This window comes from Streptopelia decaocto (assembly GCF_964273445.1).
Source record: "Streptopelia decaocto genome assembly, chromosome: 5".
NCBI lineage: Eukaryota > Metazoa > Chordata > Aves > Columbiformes > Columbidae > Streptopelia > Streptopelia decaocto.
In genome coordinates this window covers 13,318,987-13,339,960 of record NC_138659.1, presented here as the reverse complement: position 1 = coordinate 13,339,960, position 20,974 = coordinate 13,318,987, and the positions used below count along the sequence as shown (strand labels likewise).

General features: G+C 39.6%; 1 protein-coding gene across 4 annotated transcripts in view; it reads right to left on the bottom strand.

Annotated features, from left to right (window-relative positions):
- Positions 1-9,262: 9,262 nt before the first annotated feature.
- The window catches only part of DAB1 (DAB adaptor protein 1), a gene marked incomplete at both ends in the record, with an annotated part of 111,809 nt that continues 100,097 nt past the window's right edge, over positions 9,263-20,974 (bottom strand). For 2 of the 4 annotated variants that reach the window (XM_082052812.1, XM_082052813.1), the window contains 3 exons: positions 18,404-18,487; positions 19,368-19,495; positions 20,324-20,872. In XM_082052812.1, coding sequence (XP_081908938.1) covers positions 18,404-18,487; positions 19,368-19,495; positions 20,324-20,872 — 761 coding nt within the window. Of the gene's footprint in view, positions 9,308-9,441; positions 9,556-18,403; positions 18,488-19,367; positions 19,496-20,323; positions 20,873-20,974 lie in introns of those variants that run through there. The other 2 variants (XM_082052811.1, XM_082052810.1) reach the window with 2 other exon arrangements.

Below are 20,974 nucleotides of genomic sequence, written 5' to 3'. Positions count from 1 at the left end.
GGTGCGTGATGTGCTCATCACTCCGAGGTACCATCAGTGATTTAAAACCACCACTGCTCCAATTCCATCTGCTGGTTTGGGCGGTTGAGAATGGTTCAAGTAGAAAAATATAAATTACCGGGCCGTTTTTCCACACTGTAAACAGCAGATGACCCACCACCTGGCAGATTCACAAGGCAAATGTTGCAATTGTTAGTACACAGCTTTCTGGAGGCAAGTGGGAAGGAAGCAAAGATCTGTCCAGAAGCGATTTATGCTTGCATTTGTAACCTTCCTTTCAAGAGATGGAGAAATAAATGAATATTTCAACAAACGAAAGTCTTGGCAACAGGGAAGCAATAAGTAAACTAAAGTCAGCTTTCTAGGAACAGACTGCAAAATCATTTATTTATTTCTGCTTTTCATGTCAGCCTTCCAGAGGGAGCCCAGGCACAAGGTTCAAGCAGCTGTTCCGATAGCTCAGGGAAACCCTTCATCCCCGAGTGCCCTTTGCTGCCTCTCAACAGGGGGAAAAGCCCCAGCCCCAAAGTCTTGAGCCCATTGAAGAAGACCTGTGAGAGTATCAAAATAAACATCTAGGTATTTTCTAGCTATTAAGTCATTCTCTCTTTTAAATGGTCCTAACAGGGGCACAGGAGTTACCAAGGGCTGATTCCCATCAGTTCAGCTGAGCTTCCAAAGGCAGACCGGGATCTTCAAGACCTTGCAGAACTACTCTTCAGTTGCCTGTTGAGGTAGCCTAATGGCTTTTTGCTTCCTAAGACACAACAGTCTTTTCCTTCATTTTCCTATTTAGTCTTAACCTACAAGGAGCATGTTAGAGGAATAAAAGTTCCCTGAATCTGTGTTCCCCTGTACAAAATGATGAATATCATTGTGTTCTCCCACCCTTTTTCTTGCTGGACAAACAGAGGTTCTTTGAACAGATGCAGTCTCACTCTGTGTGCAACCACAGCTTTTTGCAGCACAGTGTCTCACCCTGGGATAAGTCTCCGAGTGCTCTGATGATACAAAGAATAAATACATTTTAATTCCCTCATTACGGAACTGATGGATGATATATATAAAATTAATCATATTCACTAATACAAAACAAACCTGACAAGTTCAGTGTCATTACCTGGCCAAGTGCTATACCACTTAATGTGTCATAGTTACCTTACAAATGACATTATTCTGACTGTGGAGCCATGTCTCTGCAAAATCAGCTACTGGCTGCTGCATCCTTCTAGTTTGCAGCTTGATGAGAACAATTTAACATGGAGAAGTACATTAACCGATTCCTTGTAGGTACCTGCTCCGAATAAAAAGATTGTATTTCAGAAAACCAGTTTTTTAACCTGATGTTACTGAACAGTCAGTGATTAACTGCCCTCTAAAAATGGAGGACAAACTGTTTGGAAAGACGGCTTAGTCTGTGCAAAGCTTTTTGTTTGCCTTTTTTTGCTTTATTTTTTTGTTTCAAATGACTTTGCCCCGGACTAAATTGAAGCTTATGTGACACAGTTTGCTCAAACTTTGACACAATTGATTTAGCTGTTAATCATTTATGCACCAAAAAAACCCCACCACCATTTACAGGAAAGACCCCTCCATACATGGGACCTTGGCTGGCTGGGAAATGCAGAGCACATCCAGCATTTCAACGGCAGCAAAAGAGAAGCTCAGATTATAAGCACAGAGCACCCTCTAGATTTAACTGCAAACCATGACAGTGATCCCGGTGTGTGAAGATCCCACAGCAACCTGCTCCTGTTGCTGCTTGTTGCTGGTTTGCTGTCTCCCACCATGCATATCTTACTGGTGACCGTGCTTGCTCCTCAATTAGCAGAAAAAGGATAGGTTTAAACAACAGCAAGGATACTATAGACAGAATTTCCTACACGTTAACATAATTTTTCAGAGAGAACTGAAAAGCAAAATCAGGTTTGCCACATAATTGATAATCTGGTTTAATTAGAGGTAGCTCTAACACATAAAATCCACAACAACCACAGCTCATTCTTCATTTCCTTGCAGTTTGTGGCTTAGCAGGTTCATGGATCAGAGGGAATGTCGCCTTGTAACACCTCCTGTGCCCTCTTTCCCCACTCTCCATCCTCTCCACCGCTGTAATAGCCACAGCCATCTGCTGAGCTGTTTTCGGTCCCAAAGCACTTAGCGCTAACTATGCTGTAAGTCACTGACCATGGGTTTCATCACACCTGGAAATGAAGCCTCACTAAGTGTCCATCATGAACACCGAGCTTCCAAGAGCAACGCGTCCCTTGCAGAGTTCATAACAGGAAGGTACGTTTGTGGCCCCTTGCTCCCTGTAAATAAAACCTGTACAGTTTCACCAAAGTAATGATTTTTTTTTTTTTTAAATGGCAGTTTCGCATCCAAAGAAAAACTGTGAAATACATCAGAGATGAAAGGCCCTCCCTGGGAATGTTAGACTGGAGCCAGCAAGCAGCTGTTTATGATATTGTTCGTGCAATTTTCAAAAAGGGTTTATTTTTCTTCTCTGAGACAATATTTTCAGTCCCTGCTTCATAACTCGTAACAGGTTTCTTTCAGCAGAAGAACACAACTGGCTCACTCAAAGGTAACAAGACATTCAGCCACCAATTTTAACAGTGAAAGACATAAAGTGGCAAATATACTGTAAAACATACAAGTAAGAAACCTTCAACGTCCACTACAACTGATTCTACAGTTATTTTCTGGTGGCGAGGCTACTCTCTGAAAGGCTCTGGAAAATAAAAATTCACCTTGTTGAGCTTAATTCTCCTTTTCTGGTTTTTGATTCACTAAAAATAATGCCTTATAGTCCCTCAGTCCAAACTGGGCACACGTTCGCCTACTCTGAAAGCTCCGATTTCTGTGGTCATGTGAAGACAATAAGCAGTAAAGAGCAGACAAAGAAAAAACCCACCACGCCCCATCCCTTGTCTCCATCTCCTCTCCATTAGACCTCAAGATAGCACACACACGTTTTCAAACTAGAAACAGCATTTTTTTAAAGGAAAAAAACCAAAGAAACTTGCAATCTCAGTGTGTCAAGTAGTAAAAAATTTACAAAAAAATGCAGCATCTTACGGCGTTATAACTTCGACTTATTTCTGGCTTCTGATGCTGAGAGAGTTCTTCTCAGACCCCTAATAACTATCCGTTAAAGACAAAAGATGCCACAAAAGGCCTTCACGCTGCTAGTACCTGGCAATAATTCTTCATAACCCTTTATTTTCACAAATGTCTGGGGCTGAATGGACATTGATTTGCTGCCCATTAACATAGTTTTCTTTTAATCTATCGTGATTTCCTTTCTTTGCTGGTGAGGACTATTGATAGAAGTGGTGCTGTGGGAGCTATGAAGTGGGGTTGGAAAGCCAGCAAATAATATCTGCTTTTAAAAAGTCCTTTTTTAAAAAAATAAATTCTGTATCTGAAAGCCCCTTCATCAATAGGTAACATTTGAGGTTATTCTTCCTATTGAGATTTTTCAGGTGCTGATAAAACATTTTAGGGGTGATAGATGAACCACAGGGCAAACATGTCCATTGAGATAAGACTATTTAAAGCTCTAAAAACTAATAGCCGGAGAGTCGTTTCACTAATAGACCTGATATTTCCTGCCTCTAGTAGGATAATTTTAGAAAGAGACAGGCAATGTTACAGGTAATCAGGAAATAGTATCAGGATATCTCCCCATATTCCTCACTGTCATGCTGAAAGGTATAATTCAGTTTCCTCACACTTTCAGACAGCAAGTAAAGCAAGGAAAAAATACCCGTTTTCCTTCCTCATGCCAGCTCTCTGCATTATCTTAGGTATTAAAAAAAAAAAAAATCATATATTTTACAGTAGTAACATTAGACCACAGCCAGGAACAGAAGCAGAACCAGAAGCCCCAAGTGCATGGAGCAGTAAGGACAATGACAGCAACAGCATTAGTACAGATGCTTGTGTATATGACCCAGGCTCACATGTTTACCCAAACACTCTATTTTACTGCGGCCATATGGATTTTGTTCATTCATCACTGTGGGCTTCCCATGTTGGCTTAGAGAGACAAGTTCAGACAATGGATTCAAACCTCTGTAGACAATTACCAGCAGATATCCCCTTTCATTCCTTTGAAATTATATTCTTGTGACTGAGAACGTTACTCACCAGAAAACTAATAAATATGAACCTGACAGGACATAAGTTGTTTATAGAGAAAAGAAAGAGAAAAGGAAATGCTGCATGGAAATATGTATCACAACCTAGAAAAAGGAAGAAAGAGGTTAGCTTATCTGCTGCAGCAACTGTCACTGTGCAGTGATTAAAGCACATAGAACGTTGTCTTTAATCCAATATAAGCAAGTTAAAATTGCACATTCCCAGTCTATACAATCAATTGCTTTCCCAGAAGTCGCTGGCATGGAAAAGAAAGACCTGTCAGAGTTCTCACTTGTGTAAAACTGCAGGTTAATTCTGCAAACTGTTTGCTAAATAAATTCTCATTACTGCAGGAGATCATGGACTTAATTAGCATTAGGTAAATCGGGACCATTTCTTGAACCAGTCATGTTTGAGCTGGATACTCTCATACACAATCTAGAGACTCCCAGTGCACTTATGTTATCTAAAATTAATGTAATATAGTACAATGACACAGCAGAGCACAAATCAGATTTTTTCCCCTTCTCAGCAATGCCAACATACATCCAGGTCCTTCCTACTTTGAGATTCCTCACCACCACCAGACTAGATCTCAAACCTGCCCATTCTGCATTTTTAAACCGAGTCTGCATAGCAACTGTGCAACACGAACCATTTTTTCTGATTTTTCAACATAAAGTAACTTCACTGTGGGGGTACCAGATGAATATCAACAAGACTAGATTTGGCCTATGCTGTAAAAACGTATTTTGGTTCAAAATCAAGCTTGCCCGTGTCTTATTTCACTTTAAATTGACATTTCATAGCTCCCCAAAAACAGATCATATTGCTCCTTCCAAGGACATCTGAATACAGTTAGCTAAGTACAAAATCAAAATGACATTAACACTAACATATTTTCATCACAACAGAATTACCTTTACTCTTAGGTGGGCTCCAAATATTTCAACAATGTTCATTGACAAAGGCAATGAATATTTTGGCATGACCTAACATACATTTCTGGTGGATGAGAAAGGGGTAAGACATTAAGAAGAAATACAACATAATACACGCGCACACATCCACATCTCTCCCTTCATGTAATTCTTACCCTTAAATTTCAAAGTTGCATCTTGCATATTTGCACTGCTCACCTGGCAAAGAATGGTACTATCCCATATCTCCACTGGAACATCCAGTACTTGGTACCTCTGAATATCATATAACTTTATTTTGCATGTGCTGTCAAGAGTTTCACACCAGCAAAACACTTCAGCCTACTCCACGTGTTGCCCCAAACAGCAGAAAGGTCCCACTGAAATACAAGGTGGCAACATTGACATGTTTTTTTTGGATCGAGGCTCTGCTCTCAATTCTGTGCACACTGCTGGAAATCGTTTTTTGGTTGGTTTTGTGTGTTTCATTTATTTATTTTTTTTTTTCAAAATTGTCATGTTTAAAAGCACATTTTTTATTTTAAATCATCCTTGAGGAGGAAAACGTGAGCAGAAGTAATTACAGATTCTCATGCCACAAAGTACTCCAGCTTTGGTAGCACTCGTCTCTCTCAGGAACATGAGATTTTATAGGAGATGACTAAAATGCTCATTCTAAAACACCTGTAAAGAGGCCAAAAATGGAGAGGTAGCAGTTAAAAGCAGCAGGTTAAGTATTTGCAAGATAAGCAGCACTGGAGAGTGTTTAAGATTAGGTAATTCCCCAAACTGAAGCACTATTTTTTCTCCTTTCCCAGGTATTTCCACTGTCAAAAATACTGGCCGTGACACCCACAATGCATTGTAAGAATGGCAGAATTATCACAGAAAAGCAAAAGCTATGAAACAAACTAACTGAAATGATGTCTTTTTTAACATTTTTATTCATAACAGTATTACATGGTGTGTTACAGAAATTAATGGAAAATTTCTAAAAATTTGTTGGTTTTTTGTTGTTGTTGCTGAATGCATTATACATAAAGTTAAAAATAATATGTCCATATACGTTAACAAATGGTCATTATCTGAGGTAAAGTTAAAGTAGGTTTAGAAATGTACTGCAGTCTTTTTATCTTTCTCATCTTTATTAAAAAAATATGTGTCAGAATGCAGAAATAAAAATGAATGAAAACCACAGAGTAAACATTTTTGCAAAGAAGGTGCCCAGTACATTATTAGATGAAAGGTTCCATCAGACACTTGGATGACTACGATCTACCAAAATATCTTTTCATGACAGGTAAAGATCAAGAACCTACGGGGGATGATAACAGGATGGCTGGTGGGATTCCCTGGTTTTTAAATTTGAAGTGAGGAATTTAGTGCTAGTGAAGGATGAGGGATTAAACAATTGCACAAGCTGGATATTTGAGTTATCTACAAGACCGGTACAGTGCAGAGGCCTTCCAGTCCTCTCAAATCAGCATCTCAACCATGACAAGGACGATCTAACTGTATGACAAGACAATCCCGAATTTGTTTTTATTTATGAGCATTGGTAAAGGTAAGACAAAGGTCCTTGGTGACGGTCCACCTGTGTCCCATGAGACACTAAAATCCCAGCCTTGTGCCCTTGGCACCTATTCATTGCAAGGACCATGCAAATTATTTGCTTCCTACAAATATGATGTCAATGGATCCTCTGAGACATAAATCTCCTCTTTTTCTTTCAATGTTTTACCCTGTAAGTGGAAATGCACTGATGGCACTAAACCTCAAATGTCTATGATGAACCAAAATTGTCTTTGTGGTTCCGTATGTAGGACAAAACCCAAAAGAGACACTGGTTAAGAAAGTAGCACCACTGTGCAAATTAGGAAAACATTAAGAATATTAAGAAACGTCCTTCAGAAATGCTTTTACCTCTGCTTTTAATCCTGCAACGCTCAATCCACAAATCTTAATTCATCTTCTCCAGTGTGAAAACTTGATCTTTCTTCTGATGGGAAAATAAGATGCGCTACAAAGCTGTTTACACATGACTAAGGAATAAGCGTCAAATGACCACGAATGGGGACAAAAGTTCTCTTCTCTGCAGGTTCATCAGGTCTATTCACAGCTGATTTTTCATTCACATACATTCCTTAACGCACATTTCTCTAATTTCTCTAATTCAAAACAAAAGACTGGAATCATGTTGCGAAATTTGGTTGTACACATCAACAATCGCCACCCGCGTTATTGTGTCTTCTAAACCATTTTTAGCTTATAATAGAGATGAAAGAAAGTAAAATATTTATAACTCCAGGCCTATTTTAATAATGACAAAAATGTAAATCCTAATGTGTCAATTTAAAAACAAAATCTGCACAATAACCCTAAAAACTGATTAATCATTAGATTTATTCAACCGTTTTTCCTTTTTCTATTTTTCTTTTTTTTTTTTTTTTTTTTTTTTTTTTTTTTCTTTTGGTGTTAAACCACTAAATTCAATATACTGTAACTGCATAGGAACATCAGGAAAACACATTTGACCTGTATAACAATTCTCTGTAGGGCAAAAATATATAGATTCTTTATGAAAATCATGTGCTAAACATATGAACCCAAACACTGCACTTTTGCTTCATAAATGTAAAAAAAGGAAGCTTTACATTTTTTTGTTCTGTGTGTAAACAGTTTTGATGACTTCTATGCAGAGGTTCAGAGGAATGTAAATGAAATGTGATTTCTTGTAAGTGGAGTATGTCCATGTGATAATGCTAGATCATAAAATCATGTGTCCCATTAATCTCTAGTCGCTGACAAGCTGACTGCTTTTGGCAAATGCACTTGAGCTGCAGCCCGTTACCATAAGCACGTGAACAAATGTATGTGATGCAAGAACCACAAACTGGGTTTGCGACACCTCCCAAGCACTGCAACTTGCTACCTTCTCTACTGTGTAATGGCATCAGTAAAAGAATTTTCTTAACATTTATATTTACAAAAAAACTGGCAATTTTCATTCGAACTCCTTAAAGCCATTTCCCCTTAAACATTTAAAGAGTTTAACAGTAAGATTTTTTTTTTCAAGTTATAAAATAAAAATCCCATTTGATTTTTCTGATGTACAAAAAGTGATAAAGATGAACAATTTGATCACAGAATCAGTTTGATATTCCAAAATCCATGCCATCCTTGTCCCATTTGTAAAGTCCACTTCATCCAAATTCCTAAACCAGAATCATACCAGTATTATTTGGCAAATGATTTTTTTTTCATCAAAAATGGCACACAGAGAAGAAAACACTTGTCTGCATAGCATTACAGCAGCAAGATACTGAAGAAATAAAAATATTCCTTTTCTGCACTTTGTTTAGAGTTTCCTAGGAAATACTGACTCTTTGTCTTTCCTCGGTGGGACTCGATGTCCTTTTTCTACCCACAACATGAGTATTCAAACAGAAAAGCAGCATTTCTTCCTCATGATGCGCTAGAACGTAAAGGTCCATTTGGCAACATTTTCAGTCAGGATGGATAAACAACGGTGTTATTCTGTGGCTTCAAGTTAGGAATCATTTCTGCAGGAGGCGTTTTGCTGTTGGATCTGTCACTCATACAAAACTACAGAATAAGAAATACAAAAAAAATGACACTGCCAGTGTTTTGTTGCTGTTGTTCTTTAAATATGTCTACATAGGGGGGGAAAAAAAAAAAAGTCAGGATCAGCCTGATGTAAATGATGATGAAAAACATGTCACCATGACATAAAAAGTGCCAACTTGTGCCCAAAAGGCTGTTGAATGATAATGCCACTGCTACATACAGATTTCTGCTTTTCGCTCAAAAGAAAAAGAATGTCTAATACTCAATAAATTTAAGATGCTCATTATTTATATGTGGCATATGGAAGATAACAAATGCTTAAAAGAAGACCGAGGAGTAAGATTTCCTAGTCTGGATACCCATGACTTGTGGGGACAGGGCTGGACTCGTGGTGTGGATAAGCAGGGAGAGTTTTATTTTGTGCTGCCATAGGAATCTGCCATTGGTTGCCAAAAAAGAAGTGTCAGGAACACTCGTAGAGCCAGTCCAGGAGGGCAATCATCTCTCCTTGTCAGACAAAATCAATCGGAAAAAAGCACAAAAGCCAAAGGCCTGCCAGGTTGTTGGGTTTCACTTCAGTCTTGGAGCACCGCAAGCCTGTACCAATGCTATTTCTTAGGTCTGTTGATCTGAGCGTAGAGAGGTTCTGCTTCCTGAGGATAACAAAAATAAAATAAGCAGACATGTCTCCAAACATTTTTAGAACATTTTTAGAACATCTGCTTGAGAACAGCAATACCTCGTGAGTCAAAACCCAAAGGAAGTGCCTGTTTCTCTGCTGCCTTGATCACAGCACCCCAGTTGAATTGTGAAGAAAATATGACATTATTTTAGAAAACGAATCCTTACTATCAATTTCCTCTTCCAGTATCAGCTGTGCACTGATCCTCAGGAGGTATTGCTGGCCACAGACACATGAAGAAATGAAATGATATTTGTATGACTGGACGTTTTGATGTTTATAGGCCAGAAACGTAGCTGGTGTAAAAGGCAGGTACTGGTACCAGGCTGAGACCCCACCCAGCAGCAAACAGCAGAACATCACTGTGGATGGTACACAACTCGTGGAGAAAAACACTTGCAAACAAAAACCGCTACTGAAAGGTGAGCTAATGAAGCTGTGATGGGATTTAAAGTAACAGCAGGAGCTGCCGATGAAGAATGAGGAAAGCTCGCTCTGTGCACTTTGATTAGGAGCTTGGACAATTATTAAAGCTGGGAGGAAAGCGGGTCAATTTGCTAACAGATTCTTTCTGAGCAATTCCCTGGATGTGGGGGGAACAAAAGTTGCCATGTTCTTCAGTGTTGCTTCACAGCTGACACCCTGTTCTTTCTTAATACTGTGTTCATCTTGGCTGCAACGGGAAGCAAACCATCCATGAACCCTGGAATCCATTCTACTTCATTTCCAGAAACTAATTTATTAAACTAAGAATGACATCTAAAAAAAGAACAAGACAGGCAGAAAGGCTAATTAATGCCATACTGCATTAACTCTCCACAGCTTGATAAATATTCAAATACAATGCCACGACGTTGAATTTAACCAAGTTAGAATCAACTCATGTTACAGCAGCATCAGCAAAAGCTGACTTTGAGAGAAAAAAAACCCAAAAAGCAAAAAAACAAACTCCAAAGGCTGGCAAATCACTGGGCACTGCAAAGCACAGAAACCTCTGTCGGGGGATGGCACAGGATTTTAATTGCTACTTATAAAATGATGCTGCTGATGAGAAAAATCGGCCCAAAGGTGGATCTGTAGGGTTGTATTTACTCCATATCCAGGGGGTCTGACCAGTGCTGCAGGCTGTGCTTCATCCCAGTGCCCTGTCTCACCTCACTGTGCATCTTGTGTTGAATGAGGAGCAACACAACAAATCCAAAACATGATCTGTTTCCTTCATGCCAAGAAAAGTTGTCACTTGTTCCTTAAAATGACTACACTTCTGCCGCTTGCACGGACTCCGCTTCCTCAACTCTTGTCTACACGAAGCCCCAAGTATACTATGAGCATTACAAGAGGATGAGAAAAATCCTTTGGAATAATTAAATAAAGGCTGCTGAAATTATCCCCAGAAAGAAGCAAATACATTTTGTGACCTTGAAACACTGAAGGTAATCAGAAGAGATGACTGAGAGTAAATAACTGCATTTCACATACTGTGTGTTAAGTCTACCTATGCCAATTTTCATGTACGGCAGACATGAAGCTGGCAGAATGATCTATCACAGCTAGTTCAGAGAAAATCTGTACTAATTAATGTGGGAACCTGACACACACCAGGCCATTCTTCAGGCATTTGCTGAACCTGAGGTGATTGCAACAGGAAGCGAAAAGGAAAGAAGAGAAGAAAAGGGGAGGGAGGGAGAGCATCCCTTTGGAACAAAAGATGTCAGATTTCAAATGCCTTCGGAGAAAAAAAGAGCCTTTCAAAATGTCAAGTGTGCTTGTTAGGGCTGTCCTTGAATATTTTTAAGATATGCAGATGCACTTAAGGAAGAGGTGTCCTAAGGTGCCACTGAACTTGACACCATTGGAAGAGGAGGAGGAGTTCATCATCGGTCATCTGCACTTTCAGCAACACATGAGGGAGCTTTCAGAATTACAACTTTCTTTTATTCCTACCCAATATTCACCTGAACATACACTCCATGTGGCAAAGGCCTGCATTTCTCACTGATTTGAATAATTTTTTCTTCTAGTAGACCAGAACATCTTGAATGAAAAACGTGCTCTTATGTCTTCCTTTTAGTTGATTTCCCCCTTCAGATGCCTAAATGAGAAATTAATTGCAGTAATTGTGTGCAATCTTCTCAGCCATTTTTTTTTGTCCATGACCGAGATATGTTTTCTAATATTACTTTGAGATAATTCAAGCAGTGCTTCTTGACTACAGCCCCACATTGCAAAATGGTATCTGTAAAGTATTGATAATGATCCTTGAGAAAGCAAAAGAGAGCAGAAAGGGACAGAAAAGAGGCAAAACATGAGTCAAGTGCCGTTGACTTCATGGAGAGCTTCTCTCACAAAGCCAGGGCTTCACAAGCGTTACTTTGTAGGGTCTTGGAAGCAGAAATAAACCTCCTTCTTTTTACATATGCCACGCAAAAGTCACAGTGTCATTAAAAGGCAGGTGAGCCTAACTCTTCTCACAGCAACAGAATCATCTCACCGATGTTTTCTGCTTTCTACTTCTACCCCTGTGATAGGAACAGATTTGAAGGGGAGGAAGTGAAAGAAGAGGTATTTGCCAGGAAAAAGAAATTAAAAAAAAGGAACAAATAAAATAGCATACAAAGCTTCCAATCCACATAAATGCCTTGAATCTGAAAGCGTTTTCCTTTCTGTAGGATTGCCCCAGAAGCACTTCTGATGTGCTTTCATCAGCCCACGGGGAGAAACCAAGATGACAACTGGCAGCACCTTTTCTTTTTTTTCCCTGCTAAATCCTACTTGAAGGCTTCTATCAGCTTTGGGGATACGCAATTTCTGGCAGATGTTTGAAAAGTAAATGTTTTCCTTTATGTTTGGAACCTGCTATCAAAGCAGTGTTTAGCTATATTCTCACACACTAGCGTGGCTCTTTACATTGAACAGTAGCCCTTAAATGACAAGATGTTGCAGGAAGAGGATATGAATTCACAGGTAAGGTATCTGACCAAAGTGACAGGTTGCAGTACAGGACCAGAAATGTCTAAATATACACGCCTTATGGTAAGGGAGTAAAATATTCAGGAAGCTACAAGTATGTTGTGCAAATGTTGAGTTACGAACTCTCTTGGAATTAATTTCGAAAACTGCCAAAGAGAAAATTTTCCCTATGTATGCTACATTTACATATTCCAGAGATACTTCATGCTTAAAATCAATTTATTCCCATTTTAAGGAACATTTTGCACAATATACAAGACTGCAGCAAACAGTACGTATTTCTGGTATAGTACACTACTGCATAAGTTAACAAGATTGCTAATGGTTTTGAATAACATTATGTAACTACTAGAAGTAAATTTGCATCCAATTTGAAGATATTAACATTTGCTCCCCAACAAAACTAATCACTGGCAAACATCTCTTGAACGATTCAGCATCTATTTGGGCTTGTGTAGGTGAGCTCACTCATAAAACGGGACTTGGCTAGGAAGAAACTCTTTTTATACTGGCAGCCCTTTCATCAGTGCGAGGCTCCCTGCTATGTGCAAAGCTTCAGGCAAGATGTACACAATTGTAGAGGTGAGGCCCACATAGATTTCTTTGCCCTTTACAACAGATTCTCAGCATCAGTTTTACTCCTGGCTGACTGATCAGAAAGGGCAGGCTCAAATGATGGAGTTTCATGAAATAAGTGTGCTGGAACGTCAGCCAAAATGAGAATCTTGTGCTGGGGATGCAAGTGAAGGGAACGGGAGTGCAATGTGTCTTCTCTATTTATTGCATGCTGACTCAATAAAATAGGACATAGTAAACTTGGCAAGTGGGATTCAAATTAAATATCTTTGGTGATAAGACAAGGAATTCCTATTGGCCATTAACAGCTAGTAGCTTATCTTTGGTTATTTTTATTACAGTTAGCCTCTATTAGCAACATAAATATAGCAACCTTCTAGTTCAGGATTATGACAGGAGAGTGCCCCTATTTGTACTATAAACCTACCCAGGAACAGATTCTAGTCTCAAATATCCAGCTTAATTATTAGCATTTTAGAAGCTGTTGTCATTTTAGTATCAAGATGGATCCATAAAATGAAAAACCAATGAGAACTTCTCAGAAAGATAAGCCCTGCTCCATCTTGGTCCCAATATAATAATGAACTGCAGCCACGAAACGTACCTATTATTTCTGGGCCCCTTTCCTAACAAAACAGGAACCACACAATTATACTTTCATCTATGTATCTGTCAATTCTCCTTCCTAACTTCTGAACCCAATGGTCAATTTAAAGCAAATTGTTCCATAGTGTCAAATATACTAAATTGTTGCAAGTGCCTTTTTAAAATCAGTTTTGTGAAGAAGACAGAGAACTTTTCAATGACCTCATTACAGAGAAAGCTGGAGGAGCTTGGCCCCTAACTGAATTGCAGGATTGCAAATCAGCAAGAACATGGCTCTAAACAAACTACATAGATTTTGTCTCTTGTTTAGAGGAAGAAGTTGGAGAAATGGAAGGGTACCTGGCTGCTTCAAGCAGACTTGGAAACACTGGAAGAGGTAAGAAACCCTTGTACGAGCTGGTCACATTAAAAGGAACAGCTTGAGGGGGATTGTTTCAGCAGAAATGAAGACAAATCTGTAGGATGCCTCTATTCACAGAACAGCCTGGATTTCTCTAGTCTTGACTCTTCAGATTCCCTGGGAAACATGACAATGAACAAACAAGCATGGGGCTTGAAATGACAATTTTTGGATTTCTCTGGAATGAAGTAGTACTTCCCAAACTGTGATCCCTTTCCAAATGCACAATGATCTTCCTCTCTCACGTTTACAGCCCCACTCGATGCTGTGTGTTTAGTTTGAGAATGATAGCTCTAGAAACTACCATAAGAACAGGCTGGCCATAATCATGATGAATTCCTCTTTGGACTCCGTTCAGTTCCTCTTGAGCCAGATGAATGATAGTAACAGATCCTGCAAATATCTCGATATTTTGAGCCCCTTCAGAGTCCTAGTGCCATAGAAAGGGGCAGAAAGGAAGAGGAGGTTGCAGAACCAGCTTTATGTGCCCTCCTGAGGCTCACTAAGCTCCCAGTTAAGTCAAGGCTTTGTTCATAGGTTGCTATTTTCTTTCAAATTCATAGTTAACAGCCCAAATCCAGACTTAGAGTAGTCCATCCTGGAGCTGACTAAGATTATTAGGAACATTTATCACTAAGAATGGCACTTGCTCAAAAATGGATGATGGCAGCGGGCCACCAAAGTACCACCAAAAGCTGATAGACAAATATTCTAATGAACTGTCGCTCTCCTGACAGTGCTGATGGCATCATGAAGGGTGTGACATATTTTGAGGGCTGATAATTGTCTGCACACATTTCACAGAACAACTGAAAAACTTTTTGAGGAAGATATGCTCTAGCCACAAATGTTTTGAAGGTTTCCTGAGAATCTCTCATGAATGACTGCCAGTGCAAGTCTTGAACCAGGCAGCCTATTATCAGAGCTGCATTTGTTCCAGCACTTAAAATGACCCTTTTTTACAATAACTGTGGTATTAAATTCCCATTATTCTCTTTCAGAATTTTCACACTGTTGCTAACTTGCCTTGGAGAACCAGTTTGCAGGGATCATACAGAGTTAGTCCACCTTCGTGATATCCAGTCCCAGTATTCATGATGGCTTTATTCTTTCTACAATCAGGATGCTTTTGTAGGAGACACTGGCCAACATAACCACAGGGAGTTGATGTTTGCTCCTCTCCTTCCCTCTTCTTACCATGCTTGAAGGCTCCTCTCTCTATGGCCCTTGCTAAGATTGTAATTGTAGAGCTTCAGGGCTTCCCAGTGTCACGGCGTGCTAGACCTATTGCTGAGGCTGACTTAGAGGCTGAGGCTAAAATAACCCCAAGAACAGAAATATCCACACCACAGGGTCTGCAACTACGAGCCTGTAACTCAGGCTGACTGGCTGCACTGATGCAAAGAGGATGAGCAGGTGAAAACTCCTCCGGTCAAACGTCTTGCTTTAATCACAAGTGTCCATAATAAGAAAAGTGTTACACATTCAGTAGAATATTAGCAAAATACAGTTCTTTCCTTCTGTCTGCTTCCAACATAGTTATCCCACACACAACCTCTAAAGATAGCAGTAGGGATTAAACGTAAGTCAGCTGAAAGTGGTGGTCTTATTATTCAGCATTCTCCTCACCTCTTCTGTAAAATCACTGTCCAGCCTCAACACCGCTCACAAACCAAGGGAAAACAAACGAATACAGATCTTGCTATCAACTGCTCTGCAAAGAGTTGATTTTATTTCACCTCTGAAAGTTAGGCTTGTCTGCTTCTCATCTGCAACCATAAAGGCTTGAAATCCATAAAATGTCACATTTACCTACTAAGAACCAACAACTATTTGAAGAGTGACTTATAAAAATGGCTACTGGTAGGATGAGGAATTTGAGAGCCTAAGTTGAGGACTGCAAAAGGAAGAGAGAAGAAAGGGAGAAATGAAGATAATAACTGAAAGATGCTGAATTATTTCTAGATGAGAATATGCAGTATCAGAAGGAATCAAGAAACCAAATTGCAAGGGTACCTTGAAAGATCAGAATACAAAATACTAGGCAGGTGAGTACCCTGAATACATCAAGATACGAAAAGATATTGTATGGGCACAGCTGATCTCACAGCGCTGCTGGGAACAGACATATTTGAAATTTCTGAACACAATACTATGCCATGCTCCCGAGAGGTCCACTCATCTGAGCTGTACACTGTGCTGTTCTTGGTGGGAAGAACCATGTTCTAAAGAGCAAAGTAATCTCCCATCTACCACACAAAAGCAGCTTTTATGCAGACTGTGATTCCTTTGTACTACATGTTTCTCCCCGTTAAGTTTCTCTCCAAATGCAGAGCTCAATACACAACACAGTAGTAAGTCCTGAATTGATAATTTTCCATGGAGATTAGACTTTCCGTTGCTCTGACGATACCAGGCTTCCGAATTAGATGGGCTGGTTTTAGCAAGTGGATTTCCTACGGACTGCTGCTGAATGGGCACTGCACAGAGGCACAATGACATTAGTGTAACTTCCCCGGATAGAGGCTTTCTTTTTGTTCGGTTTCCTGTTCCTGCCTACAGCTTTTAAGAGTTACTATAATAAGATAATCAGTAACATTAGTTAACATTTCCCAGAATGTCTTTCTGAGAATTAGACATATTTTATGCAAGACTCTATAAGGATTAACAAAAAATATAGAAAAAACCCATATGGAATCACTGGTAATATACTGTTCTTGTAGCTCCCAGAGACTCTTGACAGATAAAATAATGTATTTTACTATGTGTTATATAAAAGCAGAACAAAGTAGTCCCTTACTTGACTGCCTCACACAGAAATGTGCATTAACAGACTTAAACTACTGTTTCAAGTTACATCTGGAACTCCTGGTAGGTATACGTGTGTGATGCTAGTTTACAAATGTTGGTAGCTATCTTTGTGACAGTCAGTAAATCAGAAAGAGATTTTATCATTATTCTCCCCGTGATGAATTGCAGAATCACCCTATGATAAAGCGCAATAAACAAATGTATGTGGGTTTCCAGAGTATGGGACTCAAAGGTCAAATCCTCTTTCTTGATCTAAGAAAGAAATCTTGAAAGAGGCTGAAGCTGGGATAGTGCTGGCTGAGGTCAGGCAAAGGCAAAGCCAAATTACTATGTGGCACCATCCATTTGCGGAAGCGGTTTTCGCTGGAGTACAAAATCAAGTGATGCTCTTGCTGGAGCAGTTCATCCCAGCTTGACTTTACCCATGCGCTGTCATTTTTAGACTCAATGAGACATAAAGTTTAATGCTACCTTTGCTTCAGCCTCCAAGAGCTGAGCATTACTTTGGTGATGCTAACGCAGGGGGAGATGCCTTCTCACAGCACCACATATTATGAAGAGATAATCTTATTACTACCAAGTAGATAAAAGCTAAGTTACTGAAAGACTTTTAAAACCATATTTAATGTACAAAGTAAACTGACTCCTAATGAAACTACTGAGTTGAAACCAAATTACTTTGGCTCAGGGTGGATAAGTCACTGGTAAACACGGTGCAATTTTTGTACAAAAATAAAAAGCGTTCTACCATTGTTAGGGATTTGCTGCAGGAGCTTTGTGCTGAAGCACAGAAGCTGCATCAGCTCTCATATTTGGGTAACAGAAAACAGGAATAGCAGACAGGGAGAAGATAATAAAACATATCCTTCAAATAGTAACACTTGAGAGTATTTGGATGGAATAACAATGCTCAGCACTCATAAAATTTTGTAGCTTTACTGTCTTTTTGGTAAAACACATATACTGTATTGATACAAATCACACAACATTCATTGGCAGCCACCTTTTCTGATGTGTTCTGTAATACAAAACACAAAAAGATCATCTTTCCCGTCTGTCTGGATTTAAATAGCTTACATTTGATGAATAATTTTTAAAACATCAGTATATCAATGGTAATATTAATGATAATAATTTTCATGTTTTTAATTTGCAGTTGGAGATAAAAACACACAAACCCATTTCAGTATTTTTTACACGCAGATAAAAAATGTGCTGCTTCTACTGATTATCACATTGATTTAGGGTAGAGGTGTTCATGTATCATTACATAATTTCATTAAATGTTTGTTATGTCTATGGGTAAGATGTCTTGTTCCATTTAATATGTTACATCTGACAAAAGGCCGGAGTGGATTTGATAAAAAGAAAATGTTTTGCCTAATACATCATGAGTAATGGCTCAGCTTCCCTATTTCCCCTTTGAATTTGAACACAACATAAGTCTACATTTCTTTAAAGCATGCAGGCAGCCGAAACACACATATTTGCATAAGCTGCAACACTTGGTGAATGGCAAAAGCCATGCAAACCACCGAGCATGAGGAACACACTGTGCATAATGGAGAGGAAAAACGCAAGAGATGAAAAGGAAAATTAAACCATGCATCCATGAAAGCAATGGTAAGCACTGGTGGAAGAATAAGTGAGCACCTCAAGGATGTAGAGAAAAAAAGGACAGATACCTACCCCAACCTGCGCTATCTAGCTACCGACCTGTGGGCTTATAGTATCACCAGTTGGCTCACCAAATGGATCACTGTTGGATGAGGCCTGAGACCCATCAGGCTAGAATACAAGAACATAACACCTTTTTTTCTCAACGATAAGCAAAGTGAAAAAGTCAACACAAGGTTATTTTCATGCTGTGGGGATAAAAACTACAGCCTATCTCATGAAAACCAGAAAGTGAGACCTCACCACTGATATGTTCTTAAAAGCCATACTGGTTTCCTGCAGAAAGGACCACACCGGTGCCTGCTGGAGCCATTGCAGGAGCTGCCACAGGCTCCAGAAGGTACTGGATCAGAAAACCCAAATCTACATAAATCAGAAAGAGTCCAGGCTTGCGTTATTTTGTACTTTTTTGGTACAGACTCCATCTTGCCTTTGGCTCACTTAGGCTCTTATCTGCCTAAGACACCTTGTAATTTAAAGGCATTGCTTAGATAACATTTCTTGCTTTGGTCCACTGAGTCTAAGGCAAAGAAATCACATACTGAGGGCCAGAACATTGAGGAATGTAACTAGGCAAGCAACTGGGATGCAATAATGTGCAAGACAACATCAGCCATCATCTTTTAACACACAAACTCTCACATCTCTGCAGCCTCAGCATGTATGTTGTTTTACCTCGGACTCCCTTCCCATCAACAAGTGAATGCTGGTATGCTAAAAAGGACACTGGATACAACTAACATATATAACCATACATATGAAATCTGAGTTTGTTTCCTTTTATGCAATATTAGTGCATATCAACATAAATGTCATACTTAGAGTTATCATAACTGAACTGGGAAGTGAACGCTGTCTGCAGCTCCCCCTTAAAAACCACCCAGCCCTATTAGAATAGTTACTTCTGACATTCCTAAACAACATTTCATAACTTCCACCTTTTCCAGCTAAAAAGAAATAATGAGCATTTTAAAACCTTGTTGCTACTCACAGCCTCTTGCTCCTCACTTTTGCTTGGGCTTTCAAACCCCTCTTCAAAGAGGTCATCTGCAGCAGGATCACTGGTATGAGATGCTGATGATTTTGATGGAGAACTCTGTCTGGGTGCAGGGGTTGGAGCTAAACAAAGATTAAGGTAAAAGCAACAGAATACGTATCTGTTAATTTGTTCAGAAAGGCAGCAGCACAAATTTTCTAATGCTTTATAGCCTTCAACTTTTATTACCCTTGAAAATTATTTTCTGATGAGGAGCTGTAAGAGTTCTCTCTTTGAACACAGAAGCAATTATCAATTCCATACATTGGATTTCATTCGGTTGTTTCCAAATTAAGTTTGGCTGCATCTGGCATGTGCCTTTAGGAACCAGGAAGACACCACTACATTACATTAAGAATACATGAGTCACCTGCCCTATGGCAGGTAAGCAAAACAGAAGGTCTCTAGTTGGCCCCTGGTAAATCTGTGTCTCATGAATTCCTCTTTTCAGCAAACTGCCAAATACCCCATCTCCATGCTTCAAACACAATAAGCTTATTTTACAGCTCTTCAATGAATTTCCTCACATCTCCACTACATCAAGCTATTCAAATAAATGCCCATCTCCTAATTTCTGCAAAGTATGGCTTGAATGGGACGTAAGCGTAAGGTTTAATGTCATGGGCATTTTCTAAGCAGTTTGCATGTCCCTAGCATAGAACGTATATTGCTGTCTTCTTAGAAATTACATTTCAGACTGCAGCTACTGAGGCTGTTGATTTCAATGGTTTCTGAAGTTCCTCTCTGATACTTTTCTTTATGGCTGTAACATATAAATAAGCTAGACCATGCATGCAGGATCTCAGTCCATACCTGTGTTGCAATTTACTGTATTAAAAAAAAAAAAAGAAATGCTTTGAGGAGCAGTCACATCTGTGGAAAGGTGTGGCCAAAAGCACATAAATACTCACGTGAATTCGTAGATGGTGTTGTGGAAGTCACAGGAGTCAAATTTAACTGAGAGATGTCAAAGTCATCACAATCATCTGCTTCCTGTGCCATCCCAACTTTGTTAAAGTAACTTGAGAAGGCCTCTGAGGTACAACTGAGGGAAGGCTGATCTGGTTTTCTTGATGGCACTGGTGGAGGCTGAGCCATCTGGAAATCTTTAAACATTTCTTTTCCCATTTTCTGTCTGGGCCTGTCTGTCTGTGGACTTGATCTGTTGGAATCACTGGTGGGTGGGACAGTAGCTATAGGAGCAATGGTACCTTGAAACATGGCTGCTTGTAAAGGCAAAACAGTTTGTGTCGGCATGAAGGCAGTTGGTTGGAACTGACCCGCTACAGATGGCCACGCTTGCTGAGTGGGAGGGAAAATGCCGGGCTGGCCCCACGCGATGGGTTGTCCTCCCTGCATCACCTGAGCAACTGGAGGCTGAGCACCCATGGCCAACTGCTGTTGAACAAGTGGTTGCTGTCCCCAGAACGAGGGCAGAACAGCTCCCATGGCAACATAACCTTCAAAGAATAGAGAGAACAGAAGAAAAAAAAAAAACTGAAGATTTTAACATTGCAGACAAGAGCATTCAGAAAACGCTACACAATAAATCAGAAATATGC